At 53.3% G+C, this 22051-nt stretch overlaps 1 protein-coding gene across 3 annotated transcripts; it reads right to left on the bottom strand.

The window, feature by feature from the left end:
- Positions 1 to 304: 304 nt before the first annotated feature.
- Positions 305 to 20222, bottom strand: LOC132231213 (E3 ubiquitin-protein ligase RNF220-like). Of its 3 annotated transcripts, none has more exons than XM_059689963.1 (11): positions 19963 to 20222; positions 19789 to 19831; positions 16158 to 16279; positions 15668 to 15800; positions 7072 to 7168; positions 6804 to 6890; positions 6609 to 6664; positions 6398 to 6476; positions 2234 to 2342; positions 2015 to 2089; positions 305 to 1293 (listed from the first exon to the last, which is right to left on the bottom strand). In XM_059689963.1, exons 1-11 carry the CDS (start codon positions 20014 to 20016, stop codon positions 1222 to 1224), a joined length of 927 nt encoding a protein of 308 aa, XP_059545946.1. In that variant the 5' UTR covers positions 20017 to 20222; the 3' UTR covers positions 305 to 1221. The 3 variants fall into 3 exon arrangements, with proteins under 3 accessions (XP_059545946.1, XP_059545947.1, XP_059545948.1); XM_059689964.1 differs by having other exon boundaries at positions 16236 to 16279; XM_059689965.1 differs by having other exon boundaries at positions 19959 to 20221.
- Positions 20223 to 22051: the final 1829 nt, after the last annotated feature.

The raw sequence follows: 22051 nt of genomic DNA, 5'->3' as shown, positions 1-22051 counted from the left end.
GCTTGCATCCCCTCTGTACCCCCAAGCTCTGACCTCTTCTGTGATTAATGAGCTGACGATTCCACATCGATAAGGAATTAACCTGGAGCCCCCACCCATCAATAGTCAGGAGTCTAGGTCCCCAGCCCCACCCCCACAGACGTAGTGCTCCAGGGTCCCTGAGCAGACCAACGCTGTACTGCTTCACACACCCACAGCCAAGTCCTTTCCCCCATTGCTGCCAGGAATTAACCTCTTAACTGCCTGTGTACACCCCGTCATCCATCCCTCCCTGCACACACACACACACACACACACAGGCAGCAGCTGTTTATATTGGTTTAATCCATGTCAAATGTAGTTTACAAAGGGAAAGGACAAGTACCTTTGTATAGAATATACAGACACAGCATCACACCATGGGCCCACGGGAGGGGCGGGGAGACGACACTCTTCCCTGGGAACAGCAGCTCTAATCCCAGGACTGGTTCTTGGTAGAAGGCTGGGCAGCCAGGAGCACCCTCATCCAGCCCCAATCTCAGCCCCTGCTGTGGCTCGGTTCCCATTTTTGTGCCTCCTCCCCCCCAACTCCTTATAAAGAGCCCCAGGAGCTAAGACTAAGGAGAGGATCATGTCCCTTGGGGCATGTGCCCCATGTCTGGGAGAAGAAATATACACCACTGAACACCGAGCACATGGGAGAGGGAAGGGACACCATGGGAGAGGGAGAGGCAGGCACCCCAAGAGGTGGATGGGCCGAGCCCCCAGCCAGCCCTGAAGGAGGCACTGCTTCCAGGTGTTCTTAAAAAACGAAAATCATACAACCAAAGGGGACGGGAGAGGCGAGGGGGGAGTTATCCCATTTATACACAACATTGTAAACATACACGTCTATATTACATGTGCTTCAGTCTGGTGTTTGCATGTCTATCTGTCTGTCTGTCAGTCGGTCGGTCTGGGGGCTGGATCTCAGGAGCCTTGCCCTGCTACCCACCCCACCTACACCTCCCTGCCCCACCCTGGGAACAGAACCTGGAACAGGTATGGTCCCCAATCCTGGTGGGAGTGTGGCAGGGCCTGGGCCTCTACATCCACTCTGGCTCCAGAGGCCTGTGTGTGTGCGTGCGTGTGTACATGTATGTACATGGGGAACCTGTGTGCAAGTATGTACAAGGGTTAGGGTCACATCACAGAGGCGGCAGGTGGGGCTGCTTCAGGCAAGGCCTGCCTGGGGTGGCTAGCTCACAAGTAGATTCTCCGCAGGTCTCCGGGTGCTGTGATGGTGTTGCACTGAGGGCACAGCTTCTTGGCACCCTGCGGGGAGAACAGGGAAGGCTTTGGTTATGCACACAGTGCTGCATGCTTGCTCATGTGAGCACTGGGCTTATACCAGTTGTGTGCTGGCACCTTGGTCCTGTCAGCCAAGGCTGGGAAGCATGGGCAGCCTCTGTGAGCAGGCAGGCACGCTCCTGTGTTGGGGGGATGCCAGGATCAAACCGCCTGGCCAGCCCCGCAGCAGGAGCCCCAGTAATGAGAACAAGGCTGGGTCCAGCTGTGGCTGCCGAGGCCCTAACGAGATTACACACGGCCTTTGATCAGGACACAGAGCCCACGTCCGGGCCTTTTATTGCTGTCTCCGGGCGACATTTTAATGGCTGCTCCCGAGCGAAGAACAGGGGCAGGAGCAGAGGGAGCTTAGTAATGGGAGGGGGAGGGGCTGAGGCCCCGGTCCTGCTTCCCCACACCCAGCCGCCTCCTGACCCAGGGTCTCACCAGTATGTGTGACACAGTGGGCCTTCCCTTCTGGGGGGTGAGGGCAGACGAAGGGAGCAAGAAGTGACCCCACAGAGCGGGGAGGCGAGAATGTGGTGAGCTTGGGGAGGGGGCGGGGATCCTGGCTTATGGCTGTGTTCTATGCTCCTGCTCCCCCTCGCCCCTCCTCATTCCTCTCTCAAAGCAGGCTCAAGCATAAGCAAGGACATCTGGGCAGTACCCCAAAACAACCACCCATCCCCCAATCCCCATGCCACCTCACCAGGGTCCGCAGCCAGCACTCCTCGCAGTGCACATGCCAACACTGGATGGACGTTAGGGGCATCGAGTATGAGTCCTAGGGAGGAGGTGGGCAGAGAAGGGATCACACTGAGGTTGGCCCACCCTCTAAAGAGGTCAGATGACAGTGCAGAGACCCTCTCCAAACCCTAGGGGGCACTGAAGCCTGACCAAGGGCACCCATAGGCCCCCCTCCTCTCACCATGCAGATGAGGCATTTGTAGCGGTCCCCACGGGATAGCTGCCGTTCAAGTTCCCTGACCCGAGCCTTCAGGGCCTCAAATGTGGTCACAGCTGAATCTTCGGTTATTCTGTAAAGAAGACAGCATTCGTTGGGCAGACTGCAGGCTGGCATCCTTAATCTAAACCTTCAATCCACACCCTTGAATTCTAGAACCACAAATACAAGTAGCTCCCAGATGCCCCTGCTCATATCCTATATCAGCGAACTCCACATTCCAGACTGAACCCCTCACCCTCCTTGTTCCTCCATCTCCATCCTGCTGAATTTCTAAACCAGATATCTGGGAACCATTCTCAAACGATTCCTTCCTGAAACCATCCTTTTTACCTCTGACATTCACTTGATCTTAGCCAAAAGGCTGAGAAGCGATCCCCCTGATCCAAAATCAGTCATCTGGTCCCTAAAACTCTGGAATTTCCTCACTTCTTCCTGCCTCTGCCATCACTCATCCAGGTCCTCACGGTTTCTCCTATGGGTGACTCCGCTAACCTGAATGGCATGGCTTCTATACTGCCAGTCCCCTCATTCCATTCTGTTCTCCCAGCAACTAGAATTTCACAAATTTGACGGTTTCTACTTTAAGCTCTACCCACACCAAAATACTACGTTTCCCCACATGCCACTGTTTTTCATTCCCTTGGCTTCTTGACACTTTCTGCTTCTGGATCACCCATCCCCACCTCCTACCTCACTAGGTTCCACCTCATGGTTCAGGCCTAGCTTTAGTTCCCACCTCTTCCCAGAAGCCCATTGGTGGCTGCCTCTTCTGTGCTCTTCCAGCCGCTGTACTGGACTCCGCCACAGCAATATAACTACAAATGTCTTCGTCTCTGCTAGACTCAGTTCCCTGAGGGGAAGCTACTCACCCCACCAACATGACTATGGACATTAGCTCCACACTAGGCACGTGAGTATGAACAAACATTTGAGCATGAACATACATTTGCCAAATAAAGAGCCAGTCCAAACTGCAGGGAGAGTGAGAGATGAGGGGACTGGATGAGTCCCACATAATACAAGTCCCTGGGGAACAGGCCTGGCCTGCTCAAGGGCTCCTTGTTGTGTCTCCGGGTCCTCACCTATTGTCCAGGCACTGCACAAGAAGGTCCCTACCACCTCTTGAAGACTCTTTGGGCTGCGATACTGAGCAGGGAATAGTGGGACTATCTCAGGGAGTGATCCGTCCCTCCCCTTCTAAAACAAGTGAACAGAACCTAGAGGAGCTCACAGAGGGAGAAGAATGCTTCCTGGAGGAATAGAAAAGATGTTCCTGGAGAGGGCTTTAGGGAATAATAATGAAAATACAAATAAAAGCTAAAATTTATTAAGCACTTACTAAATGCCAGGGATGGTACTGAGGGACTGAAAATGACCTTATTTGCACCTTACAAAAACCCCATGAGGAGATTATAATATTCCCGTTTTATACAGGAAGAAACTAAAGCAGAACTGAAACATTAAGTAGCCTGCCCAAGGTTCAGGATGGGGAAGATGGGATTTAAACTCTGTCAGACTGATTCTGTGGTCAACCAATAACTGTGAGTGACCGCTATTCTACACCGACGAGACCCAGGAGACAGGCCCCCAGATCGAGGAACACCGGAGCGAAGGCCAAGCCTAAGGGCCCCATCTGGCTTGAAGGCTCGCCAGGGCTAAGCAGAAAGCGATGGTGGGAAAGGAGGCAGTATCCATGAGGACCTCAGATGCCGCCATCGGAAGAAAGTGAAGTTTATCTCACAGGCAAAGGGAACCTGTTGAGGATGTTGGAAGAGGCTATGACAGGATAGAAACTAAGCCTTAAGACAGCAACCAACTTTGATCTCTGACCTTTCTCTCTCAGGGTAGTACTAGCAACAACGTGACTTCTGATGGCTGTGTCCCTCTATCAGGGATGCTCTAGAGCAGCGGCTCTCAACCTGTGGGTCGCGACCCCTTTGGGGGTTGAATGACCCTTTCACAGGGGTCGCCTAAGACCATCGAAAACATATATAATTACATATTGTTTTTGTAATTAATCACTATGCTTTAATTATGTTCAATTTGCAACAATGAAATTGGGGGTCACCACAACATGAGGAACTGTATTAAAGGGTCGTGGCATTAGGAAGGTTGAGAACCACTGTTCTAGAGCCATCACTCCATGGGTCCATGATTCTCTCTGCCCTGCCTCTCTCCAGGGAAGCTGAGAAAGGCTCTGGCTGATTCCCTGAGAGTATTCATTCAACTTTCCAGCTCTGGAAGCCTTAACCACCCCCACTCTCCTTACAAGCACCTATGCAGCTGGCTCCTCCCCTGGCATTTTGCCCAATGCCATATGTACCATCCCCATCTGGACTGCTATTAATTCCTGATGAGACAAGGATGGGTAGCTATGCTCCCTGCCTTTCTAAGGACCAGACTGGGCATTTGCTATGTGGTTATTTCAGAGAAGGGGAAACTTAAGGCATGGAGCTGGGGGCAGCTTACCCCAGAGTAGAAAACTAACTCTCAAACCCCAAACCAGAGAATGAGCTAGAACTGGAAAGGCATAAAGGATGGGGCCAGGAGAGAATGAAGCCATTTCCCACTCCATCTCCAAAAGCTCCAAGGCCACATCTAACCCCAGAGCCCACCCTATCCTGGATTTGCTCAGCATATACCATGCCTCTACTCTTTGCTTCCAGCCCCCGACCCAGGTTGGTTGTGAGCTATTCCTGAGTCCCTCCAGGGCACAGATAGGGTGGAGAATTTCCTAGAAGCAGCCATGGCATCCTGCTTTCCCCCTTCCCTGGGTTATGAAACAGATCTAGGGTGGGAAACCATATTGTGTACAAGGAAAAGTCATGGGGACTAACGGGCCCCAACCCAGGCAGACCCAGATCCAAGGACTGAGCCAGTCCCCAACCTGTTCCACAGCCCTGCCTGTGCTCATACAGGTGGGACAGAAATCCCGACTTCCCCAGCTTTGGGTGGGTAGTACCTTCATGGATGGCCACTGGCTCTGGCCCCCACCTCCCCTTCGGGCGCCATCCCTGATTAATGATCTTGTCTTTCTGATTTATGAGCAGCCCCTTCAGACGAGGGTGGGCGCCCCTTATGGCCCCGCCCGCCCTGCTCAGCTGGAGTAGGAGAGAATTATTAAATAAACATCCATACGTCATTCCTTCCCCCTCCCCAAGCTGGTTGCGCCGAACCCGTGCGGCCCGCTCCGGCGCTGACACAGAGCAGCTGCGGTGATTCATGGGCAGCCGGGCCCTGCGCCGCGGCCCATACATCATGCCAGCAGCACTTGCGGCCCCGGCCGAGATAAACTGATCAACCACAACGGGCTGGAATGAATTTATGACAACACAAAATGGAGGGAAACAAATGGGAGGTGACCCTGGGCCACCGACCCGGCCCTGCACCGGCCTGCAATCCACTCTCCTGGCAGAAGGCAAGATGGAACACTGGTCCTGGAATGAAGAGGCTGCCTTTTAACCCCAGGCAACCTGCCCCCAGTGGAGGGAGGGGATGGGTGTGGGAGTTAAGCAGTGGCCAAAGGCAGCAGCTCCAGACACCTCAAACTGGACAATGCCACCTCCTGAGGCTAGAACTGGCCTTGCTTGGGTTTCTGGAAAGGCAATACAGAGCCCAGCTGATTTTAAGTCCTTGTGGCTTCTGGGGATCCAGGCCCCCTGGATTAAGTGCTAAGGGAGTCCCCTTTCCCTTGCCAGTGAACCTCGGCCAAAAATTCCAACCAGAAGTGATGAGACCCAATGCTCCTGCCTAAAACTCACTGCAAGCGCCACCCCAGACAAGAAAAATGAAACCAATTTAGCTCCCGATTAAGAAACAGAAACTGGAGATGAATCAAGTGTGCCGGCTGGGCTGGGCGGCCATACATCACATTCCCCGGGTGGAGGCCGCTGTAGCAGGCGTGCAGGCAGGCAGGCAGGCAGGCAGGCGGGCGGACTGCTCCTCCCTCCAACAAGGCGCCCAGGGCCGTGGCCCAATGATCAATTCAGAGTCATGCTTAGCACCAGCTGGGCCCCACTGTCGGCTGTGTGCCCAGGGCTGCAGGACTAAGGGAGGGCCTGGAACCTTGGTGGCCCCTCTTCCTACGGAACTGCTGTCCCAAGGGTTCCCCTTCTGGCCACTCACTTTTCGATGTCACTATTCTTGCATGTCTTCTGCATGGCCTCCTGCTTGCTGCTCTCCCCGTTGCTGGTAGATGGCATCTCTGTTGGGATAGAGAGGCAACTCATACTATGGCCAGACTGGGCAGCATCGGGGAGGGGTTGGGCCTGAGTCCCACCACTACCCAAAGGATGTCCCCTTCCCCCCACTCCTCCTAACCTGTGTTAACACTTACCATCACTGGCCCATTTAGAGAACTCAGGTGTGATGCGCGTGCTGGGAGGGCCGCCACTAGAGGAAAGGAAGGAGAAAGAACAAAGTGAGCTCGAAGGCAGGCAAGGACAGCCCTGAGAGTGGGTATCAGGTTGACCCCTGCCTCAGGGCTTCCCATCCCCCTCTAGCCCACCCCCAAGCCTGTGCCCACACTTGCTTTAGGACTGCACCCCGGAGCGCCTCTCTCTCCTTGGCTTCACCAGGCTCCTCGCCTGTGCAGGGGATGACGTCAGCCTCCGTGTATCTGGCATGGTGGTCAAGGACAATGGATCCTAGTTTGCAGCAGGACTTGAGGGTTGAATCCTGGCCAGAACTGAGACACTGACCCCAGGGAGGGGGGGTAAGTGCCAGAGGTATTAGCTACTTTGCTTTCCCTTTGGCCTATCCCACAAGCCCCACCTTGTCCCACAGTGCCCCAAGGATACTGTGGCTTCCCATACTCCAGAGTGTCATCCCCATCCACATCCAAGTCAGCATCACTGTCCGGATTCTCTTTGCCGCTGCACATGACGAAGCCAGAGCCTGTGGGAAGCAGGATGTGAGGATTGGGGGGCCAACAAGACCAAGCCAAGGGTGCCTCTTCTGTTGCCTCTAGGTGGGGGTCAACTTTTGGGCCAGATAAGGCCCAGACAGAAACTTGGGCCTGGAATATAGAGAGCCAGATACTTAGGTGCTCTGGACTCTGATATTTCAGTCCCTTTCACTCTGTATAACTCATCCTTCTCAGCCACTGCTTGCTGCTACAAGTGGTTTCATAAACTAGCCCCTTCAAATACTACCTCAGGTCTTCAGGAGATACCCAAGCCTGCTGTCCAGATCGAGGAAGAGCAGGAAGAGAACACATTCTGGTCTTACAAGATCACCCCATCCAAGTCCTTGGCATTCCTTGTGTCCCATGGTCCAGACAGAGAAGTCCATCAGAGGGGAGAGCAGGCTGGCTAAGGCCAGTCAGAGCCATACAGCAGGACCCCAGTCAACATCCTGATTTTGGCTGCCAGGTCCTTGCCAGCAAAAACACCAGGCAGCTGTTCAAATATTTGGTGTCTGAAGCGACTGACATTAATTATTCATCTCCACCTCACTCAGCCCAGATTCCTGGACAAGTGCAGTTATAAAGGGATTAGGAGGGGACAGATGAGAGGAGAGGCATGCACACCTGCTTCTCAAAGGCAACCAGGCTGGGCGGAGGCAGGGCCAGGCAGGCAGCTGACCCCACCAAATGCAACTGGTCCGGCCACAGGGAGACTCTTGGCCAACGGGGCAGGAGCTGCTGAAGCTACACTAGGCCCGCTCCCTCATCATGTGGCCTGTCTTCCAGGACTTCTCTTCCTGAGAGCCCAGCCAGAAGCCACAAAGCTGCTCCTCCCTCCCCACCTGTCTTCCCTCAGAAGTGGTCTGATATTTCAGTCCCTTTCACTCTGCATAACTCATCCTTCTCAGCCACTGTTCGCTGCTCCAAGTGGTTTCATAAACTAGCCGCTAGTGGTCTCAGACCACTCACTTCTCACTGGCCACAAAGTAGCCCTTCTAGGATAGAAAGAGATGAAAGCAATGGAATCTGTCAGGAGTGGAATCAGAAAGGAAATCCTTAAAGAGATGAGGAATAAGCTCAGAATTTTGCCCGATGATCTCAGAAATTTCTTGTCCTTTCTTTCCATTCTCAGGCTCTTATACCCTCATCAGGTAACAGTCTCGTAATGGGTCCTCAAGCCTCTTGTCTGTTCCTTCATCCTGCTTCCCATGTAGTTCTGACCCTTCTTTTCCTTGCTCCAAAACTGACTATGGCTCCTCACTGCAAGCACAATCCAGTCTGGCTCCTCAGCCAGACCCATTAGGATCTTTTCCCCTCATTTCACTCCACAAGCCCTATGCATATGGACAGACTACTTACTGCACCTTAAGCATAACTCTGCATGTCCTGCTCTTAAGACTGCTCATGCTATTCACTCCATCTGGAATGTTCTCCATCTTTCAAGCCCATTTCAAAAACATTTTCTTCCCAACCTTTCTCCCTTCTGTCTCTGGTCTCTGGCCTGACAAAGGTCCCACCCATCCCAGAGGTAAGCAGCACCAGGGAAAGAGAAAGGCTAGGCATGCCTAGGTTCCACCCCTTCTGACAGTCCTCATTTGACCTCCATACTCAAGGCATCAACAAATGCAGGCAGGTCAGCAGCAGGGCCATTAAGCTGAGAAAACACCAAGTTACAGCTCTGTCTCCTATTCACGGCCAGGTGTCCTGACAAGCAATTCCTGCCTTGTAGGTGAGTGGCACCTCTATAAACCCTCTGACAGTTTGGGAGACAAACTCCGCCATCAATCAGAATGTAGCTATCAGGTTCACTTACAGCGTGTACCCCCCCAAGCCCTGCCAACCCCCCTCCCCCAAGTACACACAGCTCAGCAGTCAGCCTCACATCCTCAGCTCAGCCTGGCCCTACCCAGCCCTGCCTATTGGGCAGAAAGGAAATCAAAGAACCCATGGCAAAGCTGAGAAAACAGGGCACCCCGAAGCCCCAGCTTCTCAACACTTAAAGCAGCCTGTGGCTTGAAGTCCTTTTCTCTTCAGTCCTATTGCCGCCAGGCATGGAGCAGGACTTGAATGTTCCAGCAGAACATAGTTACTGTAGTTTCCCAAACCCTACATGTTTTCTCTTGCCCCCATGCCTTCAGACCTCCTGTTATGTCTGCCTAGAACCTTGGCCCTCCTGGTCCACAGAACACATGCCTGCTCATGCTGCCAAGTGTGGCTGGCTCAACCATGCCTTCTACTATTCAGTCACAGTGCCTACACACAGTAGTTGCTCTATAAATACTTCCTGAATGAACTCTCACCTCAACAACATTCCTTCAACCTTTACGGGACTCATCCTCTGCCTGGCTTTACACTGAGGACACAAAGTTTCAAGATCTGATTCTTACCCTCAAGGTGCTGAGTATGGATGAGACTTCTCCAGATATTTCCTCTAAATGTGCTCTTTCCTATGCAACCCCCAAATCATATTTATTGTCACTGACCCTCACCAGATTGAAAGCCCCAGTGTGACTCACGACTGTGATTTCAGCGTCATCCAGCAGAGCTGGCCAGGCCCACAACAGGTACCATACCACACACCGGAGCAATAATGGCTACTTGCTGCTCCAATAGGTCCTAGGAGCCCTGCGCTAGAAGGCAGGCCAAGGCCTGACTAGCTGGTGGCCTGGAGAAACTTCTCAGGACACAATCTTCCCTACCAGCCCCAGTCCACCTTCTGTACCTCTGACCAGTCAGGCAGGACAGAGAGCACGACACCTCGTTTCCCGAGGAAAAGGGCTCTGTCTTGGGTCTGAGCAGTTTTCTCTGACCCTGACACCATCCGCTACTGGAAACAGATGTTGGGAACCTCTCCCTACCCCCACAGGTGTTCAGAATAGGCTGCTGCCGCCAATTTCACTCCTGTGCTGCCCCAGCCTGCTCCAACCTCCTTCCTAGCACATTAAACTTTATTTTCTTAATGAAATGTCACTTGCTGACTTCTGGCAGAATCATAATAAAAAGAAACGGCCATAAAGCCGTTTTATGCAGACAGTGCCCCCTCCAGCTTACCCCCCGCCCCTCCCCCCACCGGCTTTGAGAAAAAGGCTCCACAGTCATTTTATGTTCTCAGCTGCTGGAACATCCCAAGCCAGTACTCAGATGCAAGATGGCACAGAGCTCCTTTCCAAGCCTCTGGCTCCTGTTCCATGTAGCTTTGGGGGGTAACAGGCAAGCTGCCACTCCTGCTGCTGCTGCTGCCCAGGGAAGGGACTCAGCACCCAGGACCTCCAAGATGACCCAGGGAACCCTTTAGTCACTAAGGAGGTCCCTTGCTATGGTTTGGCCCCACCTTTTTAAAAAATATATATATTTTTATTGATTTCAGAAAGGAAGGGAGAGAGAGAGACAGAAATATCAATGATGAGAGAGAATCATTGATTGGCTGCCTCCTGCACGTGCCCTACTGGGGGGGAGGCGGGGGGGCAGAGGGATCGAGCCGCAACCCGGGCATGTGCCCTTGGCTGGAATAGAACCTGGGACCCTTTAGTCTGCAGGCCAACACTCTATCCACTGAGCCAAACCGGCTAGGCCTGGCCCCACCTTAAGGTGGCACAAAGGGCTGGGCTGCTGCCTACAGGCAAATTAAGCCTGGTGGTCAGTGATGCTCAACACAGTGCGTCCCAGTCCTGGGAGGGCAGGCAATGCGAAAAATACCTTCCTGCCAAGTGAGCTCTTAGCAATTGAGAAGGAGAGGGTTAAGTGCAGAAATGATAGGCAAGTCTAAATTTTATAAAAATGACCCCCCTCCTATAAACTCATTTCTTCCTGGGTCATTGAGAAGGGGGGAAAAAAGAAAAAAAAGATCAGTGTTAATTTAATCAATTGATCAAATAATCGATTGAGAAACTGGAGACGCCTGTTTACTGGGGGCTGTAATGTCCTGGAACCTGAAACCCACAAAAACGGAGCCATTCATTTCCTCACCTACTGCTCCCAACAAAACCAGAACTTAGGGAGAAAGGCAAGTCTTGGGTCCCTCCAGAGGTCTGTGCTCTCCAAAGAGGAGAGGGGGGCAGGGGCAGCAGCTTCCGGAGAGTTTTACACTGGAATTAGTTACAGATGCAGTTACGGTGTCTTGTGTAAACGCCATCGATTGGGGAGCTGACAGTCTGGGGAGCTGCGATGCGGGACAATCAATCGGCCTGCAGTGTCACCTGCCACCTCGCTGAACAGTTGACAATGCAATTATCCAGTGTGGAGGCAGGGAGTTGGCGTGTGTCAAACGCACTTAGCCACTTTCCGGGCCTCCTCGATAACGCGTTTCACTGCCTCACGTCAGGAGAGACGCACAGAGACAGACGCCGTTTAAAATCATTGATACGTGCTCCTTCAGCCTGCACTCCCTCCGTCCCAGCTTAACAATTGTGTTCCAAAAGGCGATTAAATCCCGTTAGTCGTCACAGGGGACAGAAGGTGCCCTGCTCCTTGCCACCTCTCCAACCCCTCCCACCAGGCAACAGTTATAATTAAAGGACTTAGAAGGCAGCAGCCCTAACCCTCTCCATTCCAAGACTGCCTTCAGCAGCTGGCTATTCCAACACCTGTTACTAACTGGACCAGGCAGAAGGGCTGTGCTGGGGGACATTTTTAGCACCTGAGCCTCCCATCTTTTAGAAACCAATGCGCCAAAGGAGATTGCAGTTAGGGCAAGGCCTGTTTCTCTGTGCCCTTGGACTCACAATACCTCTTACCCCTTTGAATTATAACCTGGCCCTGAAGTTTTATCAAGCCATAAGCACGTAAAAAATCTGTACCTAAGCTGCCCTGCCTATCTGCTCCATGACACCTCACCCAGGATACTTGGAACCAGCCTCAAGTTAAGACAGGGACTCAAGAAAGATGCAGTTCCTCAGCCAAGATCTGGACAGGACAGAGGCCCTGCACAGCTGGTTCTCCTAGTACCCGCCCTTCCACCTGTTTGATTCAAAGGCGCTCAATGCTGGATTCTAGCAGTGCATTTCCCTTCAGGGTTCAAAGACACAGCTGCAGCACCTTCATTCCCTATGCAGCCTGTTGGGAAATTCCTCTATCTTAACGCTCATGTGCCCCCCACATCATTATCACCTTACCTGAATCCAATCATTCCCATATCCTCTCCAACCTGTCCATTTCTTTTCTCTCTTTTCTTCCTTCCTTCCTTCCTTCCTTCCTTCCTTCCTTCCTTCCTTCCTTCCTTCCTTCCTTCCTTCCTTCCTTCCTTCCTTCCTTCCTTCCCTCCCTCCCTCCTCTTTTTCCCCATTTCTGATTATGAGCTCCAGGCTCCTCAAAACTGCAGAACTTTCACTGGCAACCAATACAGGGAAAGGATCAAATCTCACCACTTTAAGTCTCTTCTCCAGAGCCCAGGAGCTACAGACAGGAAATGAGGGAAGGTGTGGCTCACTGACAATGTATCTCACTGACTACAGGTAGGAGTAGGTTTGCTCCAAGGGCTGTTATGATTAGGTTTTCCCTGTGGCCTGCTGCTCTAGCCAAGAGGCCCCTTGCTCTGCCCAGGGCTGGCATGGCGCCCAGAAGAGCATCTTTTTCTCCTCACCGCTGAGCTCTCTGAAGGGAACGCTGTGAAGCACTAGGCTCTGTGTGCCGCCTGCATGCAATTTTAACTGGGTGGGAAGGAATGGCAGTAGCAGGTTAGCAAACATACGGTTCTTAGAGGACAATCAACAGCCAGGGCTTCTCCTAGAACTGGGAAGGCCAGTGTTTCCTAGACACTGAAAGTTCCTTCCAACTTGCTCTCTTGACATCTTTAACCATTTCCTTAGTCTCTTCAAGATCTATTTCCAGCTGGTCCTATCTCAGTGCTTACCTGCTCTGTCCGGTCCTTCATTTTGTCCTAAAATACCAATTCTCAGCACTCCCGGGTCTGAGCTATCTGGGCCTCACCCTCAGGAACCACAGGTCCTATCTCTAAGGCCGGCTCTCCTCAGCCAGGTGTCTCCACCAAAACTCCTGCTTGCCCACTGGCTCCACAGCTGATTACATTCTAGGCAACCGATTTGCTCCATCAGACCAGCTCCCAGTGGGCCTGATGGGAAGCTTTACTGACGATGACGAAGGGGCCCCGGTCTCGGAGGAGGGGTAGGGGACGATCAGATACAGGAACTTATCTGCAATTCTTCAATTCTTTCATATCTAACAAGGACAGCAATCTCTGTTCTGTCAGCACACACAGCACAGCTTAAATGGGCCTCACTGCTTGCCTGCTCATCCTGCTTCTGCTCCCTTCTCTCTGAAGTCGGCCGGGCAGCTTCTTCAGCCGGCGTTATCACTCCCTCTAACCGGTCTTGGCAGGCAATCTAATTCCTCCTGAAAAGGTCACCGCCATTTTAACTGCCTTTCAATCACATTAAGCACGCGCTGCCCGGCTTGCGGCCCGGCCCGCCCGGCGGGCGATCAATGCGATGCACTGACACCAGCCCGCCTGGCGGGGCCACACCCAACCCCTCAAGAGTTGGGGCCTAGTGGTCCTGGCCAGGGAGGGTAGACTGACAGATGGTCAGCTTCTGCAGACAGGTTTTCGGGGCAGCGGCAGTCAGGATGAGCCAGGGCTTCCTTTGATAGTCCCCCACCCCCTGCCCCACTGAGGAGCCTCAGCCTCCTCCGCTCCACTGCGCCCAGCTCTGCCTTGTAGCCCCCGCTGATCTCACTGTAAAACAGCCTTTCAAGTCTGCCTGTCTTTTGACTGCACTAAGCTGTTTAAGAGGCAGCAGCAGCTTCTATCAGGAAAGCTGGAGCAATTCTCTGCAGATAAAGGCACCTCTGGCCCCTGTTCCCTCTTCAAGTCTCACTCTCATTCTCGCTCTCCAAATCGCTCAAAGAAAAGCCCCCTTTGAACTCCCTTCAGGAATTCTTGAAAGGAACAACCTCACAGTGTAAACACTCAGGGAAAACCGACACCCGCCCAGGGCCTAGGAGTCCCTCATACCTGCTCTGTAAATGCATCCCAGTGTAGGGGAAATACTATGTCAAATCATCAAGCCCTATGCAGCTTTATCCCCTTAAGCCCTGTCTGATGCCCAGAAGCCATCATGTCCAGTCCAGGGCCAAGAAACCTTGACTAAGAAGTTGCCACAGCAATGGAGGATGTGACTATTTGCAGCAGCCAACACAGTGAGCCCAGAGCAGCATCATGCAATAGACGCTGCATGGGCTGCTGCCTGGGTACAATTCATAGGATCCTGGGCTTTGCTGCTCATTCTCTAGGACAGGACCAGAGTGAAATGACAAACGAACATTCCCCAGCTCCAGTTGGGTCTGATGAACCTTCCTGATTTATACTTTGGCTTGTCCCCAAACACTTGGATAATGTGAGAAGCCCAGAGGCATAAGAACCCGCCTGGGCTTGGAGCCCCTTCGTGTAGCCAGTCTGCACTGGACAGCACCGTGAAGACCAGGCCTCAGCACCAGCCCCAATAGCAGGGCCCCAAAGAGACAGAGACCCTCTTCCCAGCTGCTATGAGGTTCCCCAGAGACCAGACACAGAGTATTCTCAAGGGTGATGCCCAGAGAACTGGAGGCAGATGGGAAGCAGACTGGCTCACTTAATGACCACAAGCTGCAGTGCCAGCTGTGCTTGAGCACAGAAAGAGAGAAGAGCTGGAGGCCAGGAGGCAGGCAGCTTCCTCTTTCCCTGCCCAAGGCAGGAGAGTCTGACAAAAGGACACTGACCCTGGGCACCAGTCTGCTCTCTGATCTGGTGTGAGTGGGGGACTCCCACTGGGCCACGCCATATCCCTCCAAGGAGCTGGGAGGGCAGTGAGCTGAGTAGGGCCCTGCAGACCTCTTGCAGCAACTGGGGAGAACCCAAGGGAAGCAGGGAGCAGCTGGGCCTAGGCCCCTCTTGCTTCAGGGCAGAGGGGCCCATGCAGAAGGGATGGGAACAGAGCTAAAATTAGATTCACCAATGCAGCTCATAGGAGGTCAGATTTTGCCATAACTCACTCTCTCCTCTGTAACTGATTTCTCTGACATGGGGCTGAGGAGGAGGAAGAGGAGGAGGAGGAGGAGGAGGAGGAGGAGGAAAATCCAATGTGTTTGCCTGGAAGCCCTCAGGGCCCCCAGTGCTGGAGGTGTACATCAGGTTGCTGGATTCTCATTTATCAGCCTTAAGAGGGATAGAGTGATAAATGCATAACCGTCCCTTTAATATTTTATGCAGGTGCTAACGTGGCTTGGCTGTCACCTTCAATGTATCACCCGAGGCCGAGAGCCCCCCTTGTCACTCCTAGCTTGCAGCCTCACAATTCCATTTCCCCACCCAAATACTTCCATTTTAATATGCACATCACAGGCAGGCAGCACAGTCACAAAGGAGCCCTGCCAGCTGCAGTTCCCATGTGGTGAAACGGATGACCGGCCACCAGCCCTGGCCTTTTGGCTCCCAACAGATGGATACCCAGCACAGGCCTGGCCACCAGTGCCACTGCCTATGTGTCGGCTGCTTGTACCTCGGAAACCACCTTCCAGGAGAGTGGTGGCCCGTATCCGTTTCTGCCCGCACCACTCATACTCCTCAAAGCGGTTGCTGTTCTCATGCTCGATGTCCACAGCATCCTCCTCAGCCATGCAGGAGCCTTCCCTCTGTGAAGAGGAGAGCAGGATCACGTGGGTCTCAGGCCATCCCTGTCTCCCCCCAGGGCCTGCAAGGAAGGCATAACCCTGGCCCCCCGCTGTGGTATGCCAACCCCAGCTCTAGGGCTCCTGTGAAGTAAACCAACCTAGAGGCCAAAGACCTGGGCCTCTTCCCAATCATTTGCCACTGGTGCCCCAGGGGAGGGGTGGGAAAGTGACAGCAAAGGAAGAGAGCAAAAACAGCGAGGCAGAAGCTGCTGAGACCACGTGAAGACCCCAACAGCACAGAGATCTGGAGGCAGTCAGCAACTAGTCTCAGGGGAACGAGGGAAGGGAGGGGGAGGTAGGTGGTGATGGCCCCTCTACCTTAGAAAGGCAATGCTCCACATGCCTACTCATCTCCTGCTCCGATCCTGCCAGGGGGCGGCTGCACAGGGGACATACCTGCCCTTCATCTTGCTTCCTCCGTTTCATTTTCCCAATCCGAGCTGCATGGAGAAACCGAAAACAAAGCACAGAACAGGCAGACGGTCACTGTAGCTCCCAGGGTCCCAGTGCAGCTGATACATCCTGACCTCCTGCCAGCCATTAGCCCCTTAGTTCAGTGCCTGATCTGGCCCTCATTATGCAGCACCTTCTCCTTTGGGGACTGGCACTTGCCAAGAGCACCTGGGGAGGAGACTGGAGCTAGACCAGTGAGGTGCTACTCATCACAGCTGACTCAAGCTCAACCTATACCTCCGTACCGGCAGAATTCAAGAAGTGCAATGAGCAAAGACACTCCACGTTGCTAGGTGTCCCCCTAGAAGGCCAAAGACCATGGGCTCTTTTGGTGTCAGATATACAACTTTAGAGAACATCTCTTGGTTAGAATCCAAAGTCTCTCAGGGGGCCTGATGATTTCACCCATCAGGTAAAATCCACTTTGTTCCTGGGCCAAGAGCCTAGAATCATCCCAGGAAGGAATTCTCTTATGGCCACTGGTCCCATTTGACAGAAGAGGAGACCGAGGCCCAGTCATAAAGATATAGAGAGTTTGAGTCAGAAAGCCACAGTACCTTGAGAGGGTAGCCCTGACTGTGCCTACCCAAACCTGTTCCATCATTTCTAATCAGTGCAGAGGGGCTGGCAGGCCCCCGAGGCAGAGGGCTGCCTGCCATGCTGTCCCGCAGGGGGCTCAATTCCAAAGTGCACACCGCAAGCCCACAGCACTGCTAATTAATGCTGAGAGATGCAATCATTTCTAATTAGCTCACTAATCCCTCTCTGTAGCCCTCCTGTCACTGAAGCAGGAAGGGGTCAAAACAAGGGACTCTTCCTTCCAGCCCCTCCCTGGATGCAACAGCAGAAGCAGGGGTAGCCACTCAGAGATCAGATGGATTGGGATTAGGGGGAGGGGGAGTTAGCCAAGGAAGGAAAGGTTCCCCACTGCAGGGCCAGGAAGAACTTTCTCAGGGACACTGACCCTGGGGGGAAGCTCATGAATGCAGATTAGGGAGGGGGGCACAGTTGAGAATTAATACAATTTAGAACTTCAATTGTGTTAGGCTCAGAGCCAAATACCTTACACAAGGTAGCTCATTTAATTCAATATCCTGTAGATCAGGTGCATTATCCATTTTAACAGATCAAGAAACTCAAGGCTCAGAGAGATCAAGGAACTTTTTAAGTAGCAAAAAAGGGGCAAAGGCAGGATAGGAAACAATAGCCTAAAGTGTTTTCCTGTCTTAAGAGTCCCCTTGATTGATCAGCACCAACAAAGATCAATCCCGTGAGTGTGCTAGGGCAGTAAGAATATGCACTTGGGGTCCAGCTCCTGCTGGTTGAAGGTCTGAGGCAGGGAGCCACTCCAACTCCAAAACAGAGTAGTCCTAGAAAGAGCTAACTCAATAGGAAAGCTACTATCCCAGCAGGACTGAGCATGGAGTTTGAGAAACACTGGTCTGTGGCCTGGCCCATCTCTCCAATTTCCTGTGCTTTTGCTATAGATGTGATCATGTTGTGGTGCCCCACTTGATTTTGTGGATACAGATCTAAATTCCTTTGTCTTGACTGCCCTAACCCTTGATATCTCAGGTTCACGTCACCTTGACACTCTAGAGCAGCAGTTTTCAACCAGTGTGCCACAAGAATTTTTAAAACATGCAATACCTGACTATTTACTCTTTTCCCTTAGATTGTTAAATAAAAATATGACTACAGAAGATGGGGGTGAAGGAGGGGGAGGATGGGAGATGGGTAGGAGGTAATCAACCAAAGACCTTGTATGCATATATGCATAACCCGTGGACACAGACAATAGGGTGGTGAAGGCCTGGGGCTGGGGCTGGAGGAGGTCAATGGGGGGGAAAAGGGGACATATGCAATACTTTCAATAATAAAGAATTATTGTAAAAAATATGGCTACAGGCAACACAACAATAGCCTTCCGGTGTGAATGAATCAAAATTATATCTATTTTTTGTCAGCTTGGCAAAAAATATATATTTTGGTTTGCCACAGAACTTTAGTAATTAGTTTACGTGTACCATGGGATGAAAAGGTTGAAAAATCTCTGCTCTAGAGCCAGGGCTGGGCTGGAGAAGGGATGCCAGAGATCAGAAAGGCATGGAGCAAAGGACCTGGGAGTGCTAGAAGTCTGTATGACGCAGTGTGAGAATAAAAAGGTCCTTTACCTATCATGCCTGGAGCCCAAAGGGGTGCCTCCCTTGTAAGACGGGGACTATGATAAACACTGTGATGACTGAATAAAGAAATGAACCTCACAGAATCACCAAAGAGGGCACAATAGTGGATGCTCTCCTTACCCAGGCCTCCCAGCACAGAAGATCCCTTGTAGTGCCAGGAAAGCACCCTGACGGATTAAACATCACCTGGAAGTTCTCCGATAATCAAGGTAGGTTTGGTTATCTTCTCGCCAAAATAACCAAAGTATGGTAGGAGAAGTTTCGCTCCCTACACAGAGGCGACCTCTGCGTAGGTAAAGTCAGATGTGCCATGGAGATAGATAGCATGGCATGGTTGGGGAAGCCCAGGCTTTGGTGGAAAACAAACTCCAGTTTAAATCATGGCTCAGTTACACCCCAGCTGTGTGATTCTAAACAAATCAGTGTCACCTCTGCAAGCCTCAGTTTCCTTATCTACAAAACGTGTGTTAACACCTTCCTCTTAGAAGTGCTATAATGCTCAACATGGTGCCAGCCCATAATGAATGCTTTCCCTTTCCCAGAATGAGGCTCAGCCTGGCAGCAGAAACTAAGTGCCAGGAGTTGGGAATCATTTACCAGCTGGCCCAGAGACCCGAAGCCCCTTACAGCCAACCCCCAGACACACCACACCCTAGTCGGTACAAAAAGCCAGGCGCATTCAATCGTGTTCTGCAAATGGGAATACTCCAGAGGTTTGAATCCAAGAGGGGGGAGGGGGGGACGGCCAGGTAGTGCATACACGGTGCGCTTTCAGACAGAGCTGTCGAGCCCACGCTGATCACCTTTGTGAAATGTGGGCCGACCGATAACTCAAAGAGCCCTGGGATGAGTTAGTTCCTGTTGCCGTGGGAACTCCTGATCTCATTGCATTGTCAAGTCTCAGCAGCGAGGCCGCATTCACACTACTGGGCACTGATTAAAAACTGGAAGAAAAACATCCTCAGCGCCCTGCCGGCTGGTACAGTGAGGTCCCAGTAGTTTGCAAATTCAAAGCTGAGCTCCCGAGTGGAATTGTGCAGCGTGCTCCTCATCGTCTGGCGCTTATTGCCCCCCAGGGCTCTTCAAGGCCTTGAGAGAGGCTTGGGCAAAAGTTGGGGACCATACCCTCCACGTGACAGACGGGGAAACTGAGGGCGGCCCCCGCGGTTGGCACACACTCACGCACGGTGACTGCGAGGAAGCCAGCGGGCCCCAATGTCGGAGAGAGCCGGGCTAAGCCAGGAGCTGCAGGCAGCGAGGGAGGGAGGAGGCCGGGGGTGGGGCGGAGGGAGGGGCCGACCGAGACTCACCATTCAGCCGGGTCTGCCGGTTGGCTCGCACTCGCAGGAAGGTCTGGGGGAAGAGCCCGGGCAGATGCAAAAAAAGAGAAGAGCGTAAGCTGCGGCCCGGAGTCCCGGCCCCCGCCTCGGCACCGACCCCGGCCCAGGCCGGTCCCGCCCCAAACAGCCCGTAAACAAACCTACTTCCTCCCTCCCGCCGGCCCCCCTGCTCCGCCGGCCGCTCCGGGCCCTCGGCATAGCCGCCGGGGGCTGCTCTAACGGGACCCCGGGGCCGCCGCGCGGTGCCGTCCCAGCCCCGGCTTCCGGCGCTCCGGGCCCCGCGGCCGCCCGGCCGGCGAGGGCGGCGATGCGAGCGGATTCCCCCCGGCTGCCCGGCGGCGGCGGCACTTCAGCTCCCAGCGGCGGCGGTGGCCATGTTGGCCCTGATCACGTGACCGCCGCCGTCGCGCGCCGGGGGTGAAAGTTCAAGAAGGGGGTGCGGCCGGACCGGGATCAGGAAACAGCTGCTGCACTCGGGTAGCCCCGGGCTGGGCCCGCCCTCGGGTTCCTCCCACCCCTGGCAGAACCTACGGGCCCCGGAGCCGCGGCCGGGTCCTCCCGTCCCGCTCCACGCCCCTCCCCGCGCGTGGTCCCGCCCGCCGACGGCCGTCCCGGGGCGGCCGGGTGTGCGAGGTGGATCCCGCCGCTCGCCCCACCTGCCCCCACCCCCGCCCCGTCCGCTCTGCAGTCCCGTTGCTGGAGGAGCCCATCCCCGCACAGGCGCCCCGTCCCCGGGCTCAGCTCACTGGGGGACCCGCGGCCACTCGGGTGTGCTCACAGCGGAGCCTCGCAGTGGGGTTTGGTCCCACCTGCCCTCATTCTGACACTCAGAGTCCACCTTTAAAGTTCTTACAACAACAGACAAACTCATCTCCGCCTCTGTGCGTCTCCTGCTCAGAGACCGTCCAGGCCTCGCCGAGAGATGCGCGTTAGACCACGGCCACCCCCGCTTTGAGGGTCGCCCAGGCGCATCCTGTCCGTGCCGAGCCGGGGCCAGGGCCACCCCGAGTGCTTCTCCAATGGCCGCACCTCTGGGATGTCACTGCGCCAGTTCATAATCTTACGAACTTTGTAAGGTTGCGGCTGTCTCCCATCTGGCCTTCTGTTTTCCAGTTTCTCTCCCTGTGGCCCATCCTCCACACTACACAGTGTAAGCTTGGTATTCAAAATTGACCCTGCCTCCCCCTTCTTTAAATCCGCCAGTGGTTCTCCACCTGCACCTCTGCAGCGAGGCATCCAGGCCCTGTCTGACCGGGTCTGCGCCTCCAGACTCTGACGAGCACTCCCGCTCTCTCCCTGTGTCCTCTGACGGGTGGGGTGTCGCAGAGCACCCCGTGCTCTCCATGCCTCCACGCCCACTGCTTGGTTAACTGTTGTTCATCCTGCAGGACTCTGGAAGGCTTCCCTTTCTTTTTCTTAAAATTTAAAATCTTTATTGTTGAAAGTATTACACATGTCCCTTTTTTCTCATTGATCCCTTCTGGCTCGCCCCGCCTCCTGCCTGCCCCCCCCCCCCCCTTCACAGCCCTAGCCTGCGTCCATAGGTTATGCATATATGCATACAAGGTCATTGGCGGATCACCACCCCCACCCCACCCAGCCTGGAAGGCTTCACTTTCTCTCAAGGTGGGGTTGGTTGCCTCCTCTGAGTTTTCTTTTTCAAAAAATGTTTTATTGTTTATACTTTGGCCATTTCTACTATTGATTCTTAGTTTCACATTTTGCCTTAGGCTGCATTTACACAAACTAGCTTAATCATGTTTATTTATAGTTTGTTCTTTTCATACTTCTTTGAGATATAAGGTTAGTTTGAGATCTTTTTATTTTATTATTTTTTAAAATATATTTTATTGATTTTTTACAGAGAGGAAGGGAGAGGGATAGAGAGAGAGAGAGAAACATCGATGAGAGGGAAACATCGACCAGCTGCCTCCTGCACACTCCCTACTAGGGATGTGCCCACAACCAAGGTACATGCCCTTGACCGGAATCGAACCTGGGACCTTTCAGTCCGCAGGCCGACGCTCTACCCACTGAGCCAAACCGGTTAGGGCTTGAGATCTTTTTTTAAAAAAAATATTTTTATTGACTTAAGAGAGGAAGGGAGAGGGAGAGATAGAAACATCAATGATGAGAGAAAATCATTGATTGGCTGCCTCCTGCATGTCCCCTACTGGGGATCAAGCCTGCAACCTGGGCATGTGCCCTTGACTAGAATCGAACCCGGGACCCT

The sequence above is a fragment of the Myotis daubentonii genome, chromosome 3, assembly GCF_963259705.1.
Source record: "Myotis daubentonii chromosome 3, mMyoDau2.1, whole genome shotgun sequence".
NCBI classification, from domain to species: Eukaryota; Metazoa; Chordata; class Mammalia; order Chiroptera; family Vespertilionidae; genus Myotis; species Myotis daubentonii.
Note: the sequence above shows the minus strand (reverse complement) of the source record. Positions and strands in the feature narration are given on the sequence as shown.